Source organism: Lichenostomus cassidix, chromosome 15 (assembly GCF_008360975.1).
Source record: "Lichenostomus cassidix isolate B80296 chromosome 15, HeHo_3.0, whole genome shotgun sequence".
Lineage (NCBI taxonomy): Eukaryota > Metazoa > Chordata > Aves > Passeriformes > Meliphagidae > Lichenostomus > Lichenostomus cassidix.
Window position 1 is genome coordinate 9,881,811 of NC_139496.1, and position 16,269 is coordinate 9,898,079.

Here is a 16,269-nt window from a genome sequence, read left to right on the forward strand (position 1 = left end):
TGAGTGACAGCTGTTTTTGAAAGGGTTGATTGTACTGTCCTTTTCTCCTGCCAATAAAAGGCTGTGAGTAGAGACTTCAAACTGTGAGAGCTCTGACCTGATCAGGGAGTTTTGTTTTTTCTTCAGGATTTGGGTTTGTCACATTTGAAAGTGAAGACATTGTGGAAAAAGTGTGTGAAATCCACTTCCATGAGATCAACAACAAAATGGTGAGTGTCTGGGGGAGAGCCTGGGGGAGCAGGGAAAGAGGTATGGGAGAGAGCAGGGCAGTAGCACAGGGGCAGGATGTGAGGCACTTGGGTCCTGATGCATCTTCTGTGCAGTGGGGAATCAGATTGAGTTTTTTCCCAAAAATCACAGCAGTCAGTCTGGGGAAGAAACTCACTGTATGGAGGTGGGCAAGCATAATGCTGAGTTCTCAAGGAGGACAGCTAACTAAACAAGGAATTGTGCTGCACTTGGAGGTTTTGAACTTAAACCAAACCTCATGGTGGCTTGAGAGTGGGCATGTTTTACCTTTATTCAGAAATGAGGAAAATTAGGCTTTGAGGCTCTGGTGCAGTGTCAGATAGAAGATCAAGGGCAACATCAGGAGGAGAAAAGCAATGTTTGTGCTCCTCATTGCCTATGGTGGCTGCAGAGCAAGAGGGAAGGCTGGCACCATGCAGGCTGGAGACAGAGATGCCAGGGAAGGGCAGCGGAGCGGGCTGACGGAGGTGGCTGGAGCTGGGACGTGCTGTCATGCAGGCAGCCCTGCCTGGCCTGCCTGTGCTCTGTGGCCATGTCCTGTGACAGCCTGTGATCCAGCCCATGACAGGCGAGCCTGATCCTTACTATCTTGTGGCAGGTGGAGTGTAAGAAAGCTCAGCCGAAGGAGGTGATGTCCCCAACGGGCTCTGCACGAGGGCGGTCCCGAGTCATGCCTTACGGGATGGATGCCTTCATGCTGGGGATCGGCATGCTGGGTAAGCCCCCGGACAGCTCTCCCGCTCTCCCCCCGCGCCCAGCCGTGCCAGGCAGCAGCTTAGAGGTTTATTCCGGGAGCGGCGGGGCGGCCAAGGGCAGCACTCCCCGTGCGGGGCCGGCGGCGCTGCGGGGCTCCGGGACCTGTTCGCGATCGCAACTTGCCCTCTGGTGGCACCTGGGAAAACTGCAAACGTGCCACGGCTGCCCTGCCATAGCTGGGCTGGTCCTGCGACAGCCGGGCCGGCCGGGCACAGCCCCTGCGGGGCGGTTCTGCCCCTCGGCAGCTCCTCCACGGAGTGCCCTGGCACACGGACAGCAATTCCTTCATGTTGAATAGGATGGAACTGCAGAGCTGAGTGTGGAGTAATCTGTACCCAGGCATCTTCCTCCCACACTTGTACAGGCTTTCTGATTAATTAGTTAATTAAAGAGCCCCTGAGCTTCCACTTGAAACAGTGGTCTGTATAAATGTCCCCACTGCCATTTAAAGGCTGTTAAAATGCCCTTAAAGTTCTAGTTCAGTGTTGTCTCACTCCGTTCCCTCTCAGGTACAGCAAGTATCTGGTATTGCAGGGAAAGCTATGCATTTATCATGGGACTGTCTTGTAAGGAGAAATTGGTGACAAGTAGTCTGGATTTCATGTCTACCAATGCTCCCAAGGCAAAAGCATTCAGATAAAAATTAAAAAATGGGAAAAAAAGTCATTTGTAGCCCCATCTTCCAGGTCTACAAAACCTCATGCCTGGATCTTAGAGTCAGCATGATCCTTCCAGTGTGGGTGCTGGTCCTGGTTTCTCTCTTTTCCCACTTTCATTCAAGCCAGGACTGAGGTGACCCAAGAGCACTGTTTGCTCAGGATCATTGCTGGTGTTGCTGGCCAGGGTGTACTCAGCCTGGCTCTCAGTGCTAAGCTTGCTGAGTAGCAGTTAGTCACTGAACAAAACCCCCAAAAGGGCATTTTTCCACCAATGTTTTCACTTGACTTATGGAAGGAAAATAAATCTCCAGCCTGTGGTTTTGTGCTTTGCCTTTTCTAAGCCATCTGAATTTTAAAGCAGCAAGACTCAAACTGAGTCACTGGGAAATCCACAGACTCATGTCTTGGGAGAGTTCAAATCAAATATTCATCTGTGAGTCAATGCCCTGCATTCTCACAGGCTTGTTCCTATAGGTGGTCAGCATCCCTGGGGATCAGCAGGAGTTGCGCTCCTGCCTGCGCCAGGAAGAAATGTTCTTTGTACCTGCATTCACCAGCCCTTCTAGTGTAAAAATGACTCAGAGCTAATCAGCCATTCAAATGCCCCCTCCTCCCTGATCTCCTGTTTGTAAATCCAGCTGATGCGTTAGAAAACCTTAGTCTGCAGAGCTGTGAGTTTGAGAAGGAAATCTCCATGTCCTTACATGTTTGGAGCAAGGAAAAATTAAACGGGCCTGCTAAAACTCCTCTGTGCACTCTCCTGGGGCTTCTGCTGTTACCCCTCTTTCTGCTTTCCAATGCCAAAGGTGCTCATGCTGCTTGTAATCAGCCAGGCACTGCAGGCACTGACCTTGCCAGCTTGCAGTAATGGAGTCCTTTTCTCTTCCCCAGGTTATCCAGGCTTCCAAGCTGCCACCTACGCAAGTCGAAGTTACACTGGCATTGCACCTGGTTACACTTACCAGTTCCCTGGTGAGTGGAGCTCCCTGCTCTGTTTTTTGGTCTGCCTTCAGGTGATGGGAGCCCCTGGCATGATCTATAACCCAGGCTCTGCCCCTTTCACCCTTTCCCCTATTTGGTCTTTCTTTAAATTGGAGACGGATGTGGAAGGGGGAGGGTAGAAGCCCTGGAATAGGTGGGAACAGCCTGTCCTTCATTAGGATTATCCTCACACTGCAGTGGCAGGAAAAGCCCAAGGCTGCTCCGATGTCCTTTCTGCTGGCCTCCTCCGTAGGGCTGCTGCTGTGACACAGAAGGGCCCCGCAGCTCTGCCTGTCTCACTGCCTTTCTGTGTGTCTGTCTCTCTTTACCAGAGTTGCCACCACTCTGAAAGTAGCACAGAATGTTAAACCCCATGTGCCAGGGAACTCCTGGGCACACAAAAGGCAGGTGCCTGCAGCACTGCAGTTGTGTTCTGAACAGTGCCTGGACCACTGACAGCCTTCATAAAGCATCTGCTGGGCCAGGGGGCTCCAGATCCCCTGAAAACTGGGTGGTTTCAAGCTCCCAACCCTGCCATGTGCTCAGAACATGGATTCTGTGATCAATGGCTGGAACCTGCTGTGCCGCAGCTGCTCAGAGCTTTGTAGGGCCTCTCCTCCCTCCTGCTCTCTGCCAGGCTGGAAAATGAGGCAGAGCACACTTAGGGGATACACTGTGCTATTGCTATTGCTATTTTCTAGAGATGTGGCAACTCTGAGCATCCCTTCCTTACTCCATCCCTCAGTGTGATGGTTGATACATGAAGTTTGGGTATTAGGGGCTGGGAAGGGGAAGTTTCCTCTTCACCTGAGGTGAGCCCAGGCTGACTGGCTGAAAGTTGCTGTTGCCTCCTGGCTGTCTGGAAGCTCTCCATGAATCCAGCTGTAGTGGCTTCAAGTCCCTCATTGTAAGCCTATACCAGGCTGAGAGTGGCACATACTGAGCATCCTCTGGCCTTGCCGCTGAGAGGTCAGATTGGCTGGGTTGCAGAGAAGTGCTCCAGGGCAGACCTGAGGCTGCACAGTGAAGCTTGAACTCGTCCTGCCCTGGCCACATTTATTCCAAGGATAAATGGATCCTTTCAGCCTTCAGGGCAGGAGTCCAGCACCTTTCAGCATCAGTTATAAATCAGTTTAAAAGAAGACACTGGCCTGGTCACAGTCTGGTTGCAGGCTGCTCCCCCAGCAGACCCCGGCTGCTGTGTCTCTGTGAGGTCTCCCTCGGGGCGTTTGATGAGTTCCTAAGCTGTCTTGCATTTCGTTTTTAGAGTTCCGTGTAGAGCGGACCCCTCTCCCGAGTGCCCCCGTCCTCCCTGAGCTCACAGGTCAGTCCCGCTCATTTCCTAAACTCACAAGCTGGAAGGGGAGAAGGGGGCTTTGGGCTGTTTCAGTGGGGTTGCTGCTCCACAGCCTGGCGCAGTTAGACTGGAAACGTGCCTTATTTCCTCTTTCATCTGGATAAGCTCCATCCGAAGCTGGGGATGGAAAGATGGAGAGGCAATCAGAGGCACATGTATTGCCTCTGAAAAGGGCCATGCAGGTCCTTTCCTACTGCTTGCCTCGTTTTTAGCTCCTTGCCCTAGGCTGTATGTAAACCAGATATGGAAACCTGCAGAGAGCAGGGTGACTTCCACAGGTCTACAAATGGCTTTAACCTGAGCTGTTGCAAGGATGAAATTTGGAGTGTTGGGAGGAGGGAGAGGGCATGGATGCACCCCTGGTTACTCTAATCCCATTTCCTTGGGCTGCAGGGAATGCTTTCCCTGCTCTGAGTGGTGCAGCTCCCCTGCTACTCCCACACAGGCTTCCCAAGTAGGAGTGAGAGTGGTGGGACCTTGCAAAGTCCTGCAGTGCTTGTAGGGAGCTGTGGAACAAAATGGGAGCAGAGGATCATTCTCAGTGTCCTCAAAGTGCAAATGCCGACTGGATCCTCAGCCCCTGGGGTGCGTGCAGTGTGTTCTCCCGACGTGATGTTCCTTCTATCTGCTCTCCCTTCCATGGCCATGTTTTCCCCAGCTCTGTCCTGTCCATGGTTTTTGTCATAGAAAAGCAGCTTTGTGTAGCACCCTGCTCCCCGTGTGCCATCTCATTTCCATGCCATCTCCTCCTTCCCAGCGCTGCTTTGCCCCCACCTGTTTCAGGGTTTGAATCTCTCTGCAAAGGGGTATGGAAAACCTTCCTGGGAAGCTCTTCTGGAATTAACAATACAAACAGGCTTGAAAGGGAGTTTCTATGGCACAAAACCATGTTAATCCTCAGGGACTCTGTTCGTGAGGATGCTGAGGTTGGCAGCCACCAATGAACAAATTTTCCTGAGGGAGGTAGCGGAAGACTAAATCCTGTCTCTCTCTTAACAAAACCCTTCCCTGACAGCACGTATGCAGCTGCATAAGCACCTTTAAGCCTTCTGGTTGGCAAGCAAAGGCGATGTGGGTCCAGTTGTTTATTTACACGTGTGTTTTTCTGCAAAACCCACCCATCACATTTGTAGAGGAAGGTTGGTGACTTGGCAGAAGTGTTTTTCCCTCCATGTCCACTCCTGGCTGGCCTGTGCCTTTTCCTAGCAGAGGTGACTAACCCGGGGCCTGGCTGTCACTGGTGGCCGGGGTGCACCAGGGCTCTGCACAACAAGAAGTTATTAATGCTGCTGTCCTGGCTGGGTGCCACGTTAGCTTACAGTCCTGAGTGTCTCAGTGAAGTACCAGCTGGGGATCGTGGCGTTCTTCCCTCTCTGATACGCTTACCTCCTGTTAAACAGGCCCCGTGCAGCCGCTTGGCTGGGCTGCGGGCTGTGATTCCCATGTATAGGCTGGAGTTGGCCCCGCAGAGGACAGGGCCCCCCGCTCCCACAAAGGCCCAGAGAGCTGTGCTGTGCTTGAGGGCCCTTGTGCCTTCGAGTGGCTGCAGCACACATGGGCTGCACGTCATGGCTTGGCAAGGGGAGCCGAGAGGAGGGCATGGCACAGGCAGGGATGCACACACAGGTGCTTTGTCACCGCAGCACAAAGCTGGTGTCTCAGTAGATAAGACTGCAAAGGCAAGAAGGGTTTTTCTTGGAAAAAGAACTGGAGCCTTTGAGAAGACCTTGCCTCCTTCCTCAGTAAAACCACATTCATTCATGTGTTAGGGACTTGCAGCAGGAATGGGGCAGAAGAGTGGCTGCCAGCAGCCTTTCTTTCCCGGAACAGCATCTTTGGGAGTGATGTGAAGCAGCAACATGCCTGTGTTGGCCCAGGGCCTGTAATGAGCGGCTAACCCAGATAGAAGCCTCGTATGACGTTTGCTTGAAACAGGCTGGTGCCTGCTACTAAATATTCCCTCCTAAGCTAGTCTGGGTTTCAGCCTTAACGCGATTGATTTGTTCTGGCCTCTTTTTATGGTGCTCTAAACAGAATCACAGTGAATTTCACATTCAAGCATGAAATGCTGACCCAGTCATTTTAAGGGCAAAGAGAAACATACTGGCTAGATGCCTTCTGCCCTGAGGGCTGGATGCCTGTGGCAGTAGAGTTGGGAATTAGAACTGCTACATATAAATTAAGACTTACTGTTTTAATTAAGCCATTTCTAGTTCCTGCTCCCTAGGTATATTCCTGCTCCCTGCATTTCTACAATGAACAATGAGGTTTTGAGTAATTTAGGAGCAAAATTCAGTGTGGGGAGGATGGTACGTCTTGAGCAGAGAAATGGGGAGAAAGAGGCTATTAAAACTGTGATTCAAGAATATTGCCAAGAGACAGAGGAGGGGCTGAGCCTCAGGATGTTAAGCTTCAGCTGCTGTCCCAGAGCTGTTGCGTTTCTCCACATTTACTGCCAAAATCTGGATCTGTAGCTTCAGATTAACTGCATCTTGCAAGCTTAGTAGTGACAGGATACATCTGAAATTGCCCATTTCTCATTCAGCTCTTCCACACCGTGCCCTTGGCTGCTCTGGGGTGTGGGCTTGACAGAGCATGGCTCATGTATTCCCCTGGACACTGGCTGTGCGAAAGAGGACTGATAAATGTAGGGCTATGCACTTCCCTGTTGTCATCCTTTGATGTCCTCTGTGGTGCATTAAGCCAATATCTATGTGTGGGCCCAGTATTTTGCAGTGGGAGATGAAGGCTCCTGTCAAGGAGTTTCCTAGGTAGCCACAGTGCTCCTGAGATGCCTGTTCCTTCTTTTCCAGCAATCCCCCTCACTGCGTATGGACCGATGGCGGCAGCAGCGGCTGCGGCGGCCGTGGTGCGAGGGACAGGTAACTCCACTTTCCTCCCCACCACGGGGCCCTGCCACGGAGCTTTGCCAAGGGGCTGCGGGAGGGGGGTGGGACAGGGTCGTATTTTTGGGATCTTCACTATGTAGTTCTGCTGCCTGCTGTAGGTTCCACCCCCAGTCGCACCGGTGGGTTTCTGGGCACCACCAGCCCCGGGCCGATGGCAGAGCTTTATGGAGCTGCCAACCAGGACTCAGGGGTCAGCAGTTACATCAGCGCTGCCAGTCCAGCCCCGAGCACCGGCTTTGGACACAGCCTAGGGGTGAGTGCTCCCTGTGCCCTCTGCGAGGGGAGGGACTTGGGGAGTGGGCTGTGTCTCCAATTGGTGAGGCAGGTGAGCAGCAGTGGACAGCCCCCTCAGCCCACAGTCTGATTTCTGGTTAAGAAATACCACCCACTGTAGCATTGGCTGTGTTATTGCTGAGCCCCAGACCAAAGAGGGACAGTGGAGAGTGCAGCAGCTCACTGGGAGCCCACATCCTTGGTTTCTTCTGCATCTCCCTGATCACCACTCAAGGTCCTGATCTTCAGACCTTTCCCTGATCTATCTCAGGCTTTCCAAGAGCCCATCTTGGCCCTGACACAGCATCCTGCAGGGTGATGTGCTCTTTAGAGCTGGCACCTCCAACTGAAAACAGTTATCCTGGCATCTGGGCCATGACTGAATTTGTTGTGTCACTAATTCTCCTTCACTTTTCTTTTGTTTAAGAGTGGGGTTTTGACTCTTTCTTTGCAGGGTCCCTTGATTGCAACAGCTTTTACCAATGGGTATCACTGAAGCTGGGGACCAAGGAGGCAGGAGGTAAGAGAGCTTTGAACAGGAGCAGGTAATGAGAGAGAGGAATGAGCTTCTGAGCTGGCCCCTGTGCAGCTCAGCTGAGAGCTGAAGCTGTGGATGATGCTGTGAGGCTCCATGGCCTGGTCCAGCCTGCAGGACAAGACCTGTGGCCAGCCTTAGGCTCTCTCCTGCATCAGATGCTTGGCAGGTTGGACTCCTACTGAACACTCCCCAGGCTGGGAGTGGAGAGTGTCTTAGTGTTTGGCACAAAGAGGAAGAAAATGAAGCAAAAAGAGAAAACATCTGCAGGGTTGGCCAGAGTCACAACCCAGTGGTGATCTTGAGAGAAGCTTGGTTCTTCTCTGTGGCTTGGGAAGCCTCCACCATGCAGCTGGTTGTTCTCACTTCTGCTGAGACCAGTCTATGGGAAGTGAGGTTTTCCATCTTCTGCCTGGGAGAAGGGCAGAAGGAAAATCTGATCAGTTCTGGTTTTGGTCCTTGGATGGGCCTGAGAGGGAACTGCTGGATAGTCTTTGTTTGCTTTGCAAATGTGATTGAACTTAGCTGGCTTGACATTTAAAATAAAAAAAATTAACAACCAGCTTTTCAAAAAGGAGGGCACAAACTGGAGGGAACAGTGTCCACAGATAAGAACTGCATGGCAGCCTGGCAAAGCTGCACTGAGCTAAGTGCAGGGGAAATGGCTGGACCCTGCTATGTTCCAGCCCTCCTGAGGGCCATGAGAGCCACAGGCCTGGGCAGGCCACATGGTATGTGGGACCTTATTGCCAGGCCAGCATATTGCCATTAAAGATGCAAACATCTGTGCCATGCTCTGTCCCTGTGCCAGCGAGGTGCAGAGCAGGACGGTGTTGATGCAAAGTTTGGGTACTGAGTGTTTCTCTCAGATCACACTGGAAGAAAACCCTGGGAGGAACGCTGTGGTTGTTCTAGATCCTGTCCCTTCCTTCCCCTGCTGTGTGCTGCAGATTCCCCAGTGACCTGACCGAGGACAGCGAGCGGCTGGAGGATCTGGTGAGCCTCGGGGGATGAGCCAAGGTTACCTTTCTCTTGAATCAAACTGCACACTGCCGGCTGGCTGCCAGGCTCCTGCCGCCCTGCCCGATCTCTCCCTTTGACCAGACCACACTGGACTGAACCCGAGGAGATCATCTCGCTTTCTTACTAACCACCGACGGTTTACGCTTCCCCCCTCCCTGCCCCCAGCCCACTGATTCTTCTTTTATTTATTTTATTAGCTCTTAGTTTTATTTTTTTATTTTATTTTTTTATCTTTTTTTGGGGCTGCCCCTTCTTTTTGTTGTTTGCTCTTTCCCGAGCTAGTAGACATATTTTATGAATTGGCTTTGTGATTGTGTTAGGTAGTTTTCATTGAGGAGTATTTTTATTTGGCTTTGAAACTGTTTTGAATATTTTCAACTCTGTTGTTGTTGTCGTCAGTGTTTTTAAAGCACGGTATGTAACAAGAATGCAGTTCTGAAGGGAAGAAAGAGACACAGAGAGAGCAAAGGCTGAGAGGAACTGCTGTATTTCTATTTTTTTTAAAGAAACTGTTTTTAATTGTTTCTGTTTTGTAAATGTGAGGCTTTGAAAAGTGTGAAACTCCAAGGATCCGAAAACGTTGGACATCGCTATGGAACAAAACAAATGTATATTTTGCTAAGTGAAAAACACTATCCTTACAGCTGAAAGATTTTTTTTCCTAGGTTTAGTTTTATGTGGGGTTTTCTTTTTCCTCCTGTATAATATGTAAATATTGTGAGCTGAACCTGGCTGCTGCCTGCAGCCTGGCTCCAAGGAGCAGCTCCAGGTCCTGGACTTGGTGCCGCAGCGTGAGCAATACTCTCCAGCAGAATCCTGACAGGACTTTGTTCTTTTTTTGTACACCTTTTACTGTAAGATTTTAAGACCTCTGAGATGAAAGGGGGGTGGGGGGGTGGGGGGACTGAAACGTACCAGCCATCGGCTGTTTTGCTGAGTGGGTTAAAGCTGCTTCCAATTGCTCGATGTACAGACTCCATCCCTGGGCTCCGTAGTGCCGGCTCTGGGCTGGCTTAGGGAAAGGGCTTTGCCGCCGTTGCTTGTCTTGGTTACTTTGAAAGGAATTCACTCTCCAAACATTATCGCTTGCGTCAAGATTTCCTGGGAAAGGGGATCCTCCTCCGGAGGCGAGGGTATCGGAAGGGGTGTCAGCCTGGGGGAGATTTGGGTAGTCGTTCTCTGAAGGGCAGGGCTCTGGGATGGGGATTCTTTAACGGGAGAAAAGCATTAGGGTGGTGATTTGGGGGCGGGTTAAGGGCTTCTCAGGGATTATATGAATTATAGAATTGCAGCTTCCCATTTGCTTTACTCTGTGTTCTGAAGACTGTGGGAATTTGTCTGTTGTCCTGTGCGGGGTGATCTGGTCCCTTCTCCAGAACCTGCTGGGGCTTCCCCTGGTATGGTCCCGGCCCCTGCTAACCAGCACTCTGCCAGGGGAGACCTCCAGCAGGAATACACGGGGCAGGTTTGGGTCTGGATTTCAGTGAACCAAAGACCTTGTTAAGGGGGGTGATTAAGCCTTTTATTAAGATGCAGCCAAACTCTTTTCCCAGGGAAATAACAGCTTCATCTTAAGTTTTAAAAATCATTCCCTCTCTTCCCCCAAACTGAGCTCCTGTAAAGGAGAGGGGCATTTAGAAAAGGACTGGGAGGGCCATGGTGCCCTCAGGGCCCTTTTTCTCTTCCATCTCTCCCCTGTCTGCTGGAACTTGTCCTGACCTGGGCGATGCGTTTGGAGAGTTCTGTTTAGGTAAGAAGGTACTTAACAGATCAGTACTGAAAACACAAAGCAATAATTTTTGTTACTGAGACAAGAGTCTGTATGTCTGTTTTTTTAAATATTTCCTAATTAAAGAAGAGCTGCATTTTATTGGGTTTATTTTTATTCTATATACTTCAAATTTGGGTCTGCGGACAGCGCTTTCCTCCCTCTTGGTATATGCGCTGAGCTGCTTCCGTGCCCCCTCCAGACATCCCGGGCCAGCTGTGCTGCTGCTGGGCTGTGAGTCACTCTCTGGCCACTGCCTGGAGGCTGGGGCTCCGGTTTCAGGGTGGGCATTTTTTTTAAAAGAAATAAAGCTGTGTTTTTAAGCCAGTAAGTTATTACACTCCAATGTTTGTTCTCTCCACACCTGTAACCCTTTTTCCAGATTTCAGTTTTAAATTCCTAATAAATTATTTGAAAACTGTCCTTCACTGTCATTTTTTGGGGGGTGCAAGGTTTTCCAGTGGGGGAGATTTGAGGTGAACTTAGACCTGGCAGGAGTTGCATCCTGCCTTTAGGATAAAAGCCCCAGGCAGAGCTCTGGCTCGCTGTTCTGCTCCCACACTTAGGCAGTGGCACAGTTTATAATGTGAGGCTGATCTGGTTTTAGTAGAGATTGTATCTCTGCATTATGGAGGTTTTCTGTAAGTTTTGTAGGTTCAGAAAAGGAGATAATGTGGTGCTTACAAGTTTGGCTCATACCCTGGAGGATTCAATTGACTGTGATGGACCAAGGAAGCTAGATGTAAGAAAGTAAAATGTGGAGATGGGAAGTAAAGTCCTTAATAGAAAAAGGAGAGAAAGGAGAATTTTAGTGTGGAATAGTAGGGAACTCTGCAATGGGGCTTATAAAAACATCTTAAAAATAATTTAAGTTGGAAGTTGAAACCAGTTGTAGGTTGAAATGTGCTCACAAATGTACTGAGGACCAGTGGCTTTGTAAATAGCACAGGTTGGGGAAAACCAAAAATAGCGTTGGTGGAAAAATCTTTACCCTGCTGGGATTTTTCTCATGAGGCACTCTTGTAATGCTCACGTGCTTGCTCTCCCACACTTGGTGATCCTTTTGTTGAACTGAAAATGTAGGAAATAGTTGATTTATGATTTAGAAAGGCCAGTTGACTGGAAATTTTCTAGGAAACATCAATAATACGTCAGATACTGAGAACAGAGGAAAAAGGAACCACAGACCCCTTAAGTTTCATAGGTAAGAACACAAATATTTAATTTTTTTAATGGTAAAAGTAGCAGAGAAGACAGAGAACACTTAAGTGGATATTGAAGGGAAAGTTGGCAGATTGATCTGTGGGCAAAAGATTAAATTATTTTTTCTAAACTAACTGCAGTACAGACTGTCCTTTACATCAGCCTTTAATGTTTGTTCAATACTCTGTTAGAACACTGAGAATATTAAATCTGCAACTCAGCATCTGTTTGGCTGTAGGTAACACATGAGTGGGGAGCCCCAGAGAATAGGAGTGCTTGAAGAGATCCAAAAATTCAGGTGTGTCTGGTTGTTCAGCACCATGTCTAGCTTTACCTAGATGTCCTATGGATATGTCAACGTCCAGTGGATACTGTGGGCACCCTGGTGTAGTTTCAGATGCTATGAGGAGGAAGGTGTCCTCGTCATCCCTTTTGGAACCTGCTGGTGTGTGGTGAGCCCAAAATTTCCTGCATGAGCACTTTGGTATATTGGGCTGTTGCAGAAAGGTGGCCTTTGACTCTTCCTCTGCTCTTAAAAGCTGAGGGCTTGTATGGTGCTTTGGAAATCAATGCAGACTCTACAACCACGTCTAGGAACTGTATCTTGAGTGTGTAAAAGTGCCAAACCAGTAGCCCTGAAAATGCCAGAGCCTCTGGGATCTAAATATAAGTGCAGTGTTTTTACTTGCCCCATGCTGATTCCAGGAAGCTTTTTCTTACTCATTTTTTGAACTTCTTTCAAGGTTCCCATCTCACCCCATCCCTTGGCATAGAGAACCAAAGGTTCCTAACTGGATTCTGTATTGGTGTTGGAGAAAGAGAAACTTGGCCAAGTTACTGAAGTCTGCTGTATATGTTGAAACTTCTAAGCCCAGTTCATTTCCAGTGTAAATTGCTTAAGGCCACATAAAACCAGACACTACTCCTTGTTTAAGCCGAGTACAGAAGTTTCCCAGGTCATTTGGCTCCTGTTTCTTGCCTAGTAGTACCTCCTTCTCCTCCATGGTTTTAAAGTAAAGAATAGCTTGAATTTTTTTTCAGTTCAGCTCATGCCAAACGGTCATTTGATGTGAGTGGGCAACCTGTACCTTATTCTCTGAATTACGCCAGGAGAAACCATGGAGAGATACAGGATTAATGATAAGTGGGATACCATAAAAAGAGGATGCAAGTATTAGCGGCAGGTGGTTATTAGTGTGCCAGAATTTTCCTATTTAACTACCACACTTCTAATCTTTTTAATATATTAAAAATATCCAGATCTTTCAGGCTGACTTTTAATAGTAGCACTACACAAATTTAATAGCAAAAATCTAGAGAGCAAATATTTGCCTTTCTGGCTTTCATGGATTTAACTCAATTGGCCTTCAACTGGTCACGCCACAACCTGCCGCCCACAGCTCCTATGGAAGAAATCTGCATTTAGTAATATAAATACTGGCTGGTTTATCTCACCCATGTCAAGGTGAGCCTCTTATATAAAGAGACCCATTTCCCTTAGCACTAGTCTGTGTGTCAAGTTCTGTGAGAATGAAGTTCCTGGCCCTGCTTTTCCTGCTGTCAGGTGTGTAGGTGCCCTTGCCCTTGCACTGGTGACCCCCAGCCTTACTCTAACCACTGTCTGTGTCTCTCTGCAGTGGGCGCAGCCAGTGCCGAGGTCTCGCCCCGGGCCGTGTGGCTGTTCCGCAGAATGATCAAGTGCACCCTGCCGAGCAGCCACCCGCTGCTGGACTTCGCTGACTACGGCTGCTACTGTGGCTTGGGGGGCAGCGGCACTCCAGTGGACGAGCTCGACAGGTTTTTAACTCTGCTCTTACAAACTTCTTTCCTTGCTTGTACTTTCCTGGTTCATCTTTATCTCAGCTGGCCCTGCCTATGAACATTTACAAAACTCTTTGGCTGCTGTGAAGCTTTCTGCCATAGATGGATTCAAGGGAAAAAGGATGTGTACTATCACACCTTGATGCCTTATTACTAAGATAAAATAGAACTACTGCAACTCTGCTTTCTCTTCTCTGGCAGAACAGTGTGCTCATTCCAGCATTTTTTTTGCAGCAGTGCTGGGCCAGTAGCCCAGACACAGCTCTGCACACTCTGCCCAATGCTTGACCATCAACACATGCAGGACTGGGCTGCAAAATGCTAGGAAATGGCACGGACAATTTAGGGATCACACAAGTCTGGCAGCCAAGACTTGGATTGTGTTGGCTGAGAGCTTATCAGCTGCTGGGCAATGAGGGAATGTGTAGGGTTAACACTAGCTTTTGATTTTCCTGTGCCCAATATACAACTGTGAAGATGAAGATGCTCCAGTATGTACATATGTACCAGACACCTCTTGGACCATGAGCTGGTACAACAGTATCCCTGTGAGGTCCTTTGTGTCTGCCCTCTTTTCACTGGGTATCTTTATTTTTTATGGTTCAGTGTCTCATCAAAGCAAATCTACCATATTTGAGTGTGTCTTACAGGTCAGTTGAACTTGCAGTTCTGATATTTTCTAACCCTTTTCTCCTTGTTTCCCAGGTGCTGCCAAATACATGATAACTGCTACACACAGGCAAAGGAGAAGGAATCCTGCCGATTCCTCCTGGACAACCCCTACACTAAGCTATACCGCTTCAGCTGCTCTGATGGGGAGATCACATGTAGCAGTAAGTCCATTTCCACATCACTCCACTCCAGATGGTCTCCAGTCTCTCTTAGGAAGGAGCAGGGCTGTGTTACACTCACACCTCCGTGGCAGGAAGGCACAGTGCAAGTTCTTGCCAGGGGAGCTGGTTGTTAGAAAGAGGGCTCCTCACACTGGTACTGGAACAAGTATTCTCTATATAGCCCACAATTTAAAGATTATGAAGATATATGGTACCACAAGATATAGGGAAGCCTGTCTACTCTTCAAGGAATTGAATACTTTTCTGGGAGGCCCTTTAATGGCAATACCCAAGAGATCAGCATGTTAATTGCAAATTGTTACATAGCTTCTGCCAGGCACCACTGATGAACAGTGGAGCCTTTACAGGGCTCTGGAATGGAGGTAAAGAGCAGAGAGGCTGCAGGGAAGGGAGGAAGGGGCAAGGAGATGGCTGGGCAATAGCACACAGCTTTGGGTGCAGTGGGTTAGCAGGGAGACGCCCGTGAAAGACAATGGCAGGAGCGAAACGGGTACACCCTGAGAGCAGAAATACCAGCCCGAGCCACTGCAGCGCCTGGCGAAAGAGCTGCGGGCTCTGAGCGATCCTCTCTCCTGCAGACAAGAACAACGAGTGCGCCATGTTCGTCTGCAACTGCGACCGCGCCGCTGCCACGTGCTTCGCCAAGGCGACCTACAACCCCCAGTACAGGAAGCTGGACACCGATAAATACTGCAAATAATCGCCCTCATGTGCCTCAGGGCGGCCCCAGGACTAAATAAACAAATAAATAACCTAAAGCAGCACTCCCGGCCGCCTTCCACCGCCGCGCTGAGGGGGAGGGGAGGGGAGGGGGCGCCGCGCGGGGCGTGAGGGAAGGTGCGGCGCGTGCGGCGTCTAGCGTTCGCTGATTGGCCCTTGGCGGCGGCGGGGGCGGGACGCACCTGCTCGCGCCCTCGCGTGCCCGGCCCCGCCCCTCCCCTCAGGTACCCCGGGCTGAGGGCGAGGCGCGCCTTCCCGCCTTCACGGGCTCCTCAGGGCGACCCTCTCTCCCTACCGTCCCGAGGCTACTCAGGGCTCCCCTCCCGCCCGCCCGGGACTCCTCAGGGCGCCCTTCCCGCCCGCCCTCACCCTCCCGAGTCTCCTCAGGGCATCCCAGCCGCCCGCCCTCACCCTCCCGGGCCTCCTCCCGGCCGCCCTCACGCTCCCTGGGCTCCTGAGGGCTCCCTTCACGCCTTTCCTCAGCCGCCCTCGCCTCGGGTTGCCCACGCGTTAACCACACCGCAGCTGTCCCTCTTCTCCGGGGCGTAGCTGCATGAGGGTCTTGAGCCGTTTGGTGCTCCGTGCTCCTGAGGGACTCTTGTGTGCTCATCCTGGGGAGTCCTTCCTCTGCCCGGCGCTGTTCCCCGTCAGAAGCTGCAGAGAATGAGGTAATGTTGGCCTGGAAGGCAGAGAGCCTCTCTGAGGGACAGTATCTGCCCCACTTTTCCTGTCCTGCCAAGGTCCTGTGCCAAAACTGCCTTCCCGCCCTTGCTACCGGTTTTGCTGGCAGAGGCTTTTGGAGGTGTGGGTGAGCTCCTGGGGTAGGGTCTAAGCACAGCCCTGCTTGCTGGCAAGGCAGGAGGAGGGCTCTGGTTCATCATCAGAATGAACTGTACCCAAACATGGAGCAGAACCCAAGGATATGAGAGGGTTCTGGGAAATGAGAAACAAATAGAGGAGGAAGAAGCTGTCTACTGGTATGTTATTGGAATGTATATGTTATTGTCTTGATATGTTATTGTACTTGCAATGCCTTCCTATTGAAGGTGAATGTATCTTTGAGGGTATTAGAGTGATAATGAGAAAGGATAGTGAATTGTATTTTGTTCTTTTTTTTCTTAAAAATAGAGAAAAGACTGTGTGTGACAGCCAGACATTCCA

General features: G+C 50.1%; 2 protein-coding genes across 4 annotated transcripts in view; both read left to right on the plus strand.

Annotated features, from left to right (window-relative positions):
* The window catches only part of MSI1 (musashi RNA binding protein 1), a 30,312-nt gene extending 19,379 nt beyond the window's left edge, over positions 1–10,933 (plus strand). Inside the window, exons 8-15 of one of the 3 annotated variants that reach the window (XM_085076087.1) lie at positions 127–209; positions 848–965; positions 2,556–2,636; positions 3,913–3,969; positions 6,816–6,884; positions 6,992–7,164; positions 7,639–7,704; positions 8,670–10,933. In XM_085076087.1, the coding sequence (XP_084932213.1) occupies positions 127–209; positions 848–965; positions 2,556–2,636; positions 3,913–3,969; positions 6,816–6,884; positions 6,992–7,164; positions 7,639–7,680 (623 nt within the window). In that variant the 3' untranslated portion in view covers positions 7,681–7,704; positions 8,670–10,933. The remainder of the gene's footprint in view (positions 1–126; positions 210–847; positions 966–2,555; positions 2,637–3,912; positions 3,970–6,815; positions 6,885–6,991; positions 7,165–7,638; positions 7,705–8,669) is intronic. The other 2 variants (XM_085076088.1, XM_085076089.1) reach the window with 2 other exon arrangements.
* Positions 10,934–13,161: 2,228 nt separating this feature from the next.
* PLA2G1B (phospholipase A2 group IB) lies at positions 13,162–15,146 on the plus strand. The gene is made up of 4 exons (XM_085076090.1): positions 13,162–13,277; positions 13,351–13,510; positions 14,240–14,367; positions 14,967–15,146. Exons 1-4 carry the CDS (start codon positions 13,244–13,246, stop codon positions 15,086–15,088), a joined length of 444 nt encoding a protein of 147 aa, XP_084932216.1. The 5' UTR covers positions 13,162–13,243; the 3' UTR covers positions 15,089–15,146.
* The last annotated feature ends 1,123 nt before the right edge of the window (positions 15,147–16,269 follow it).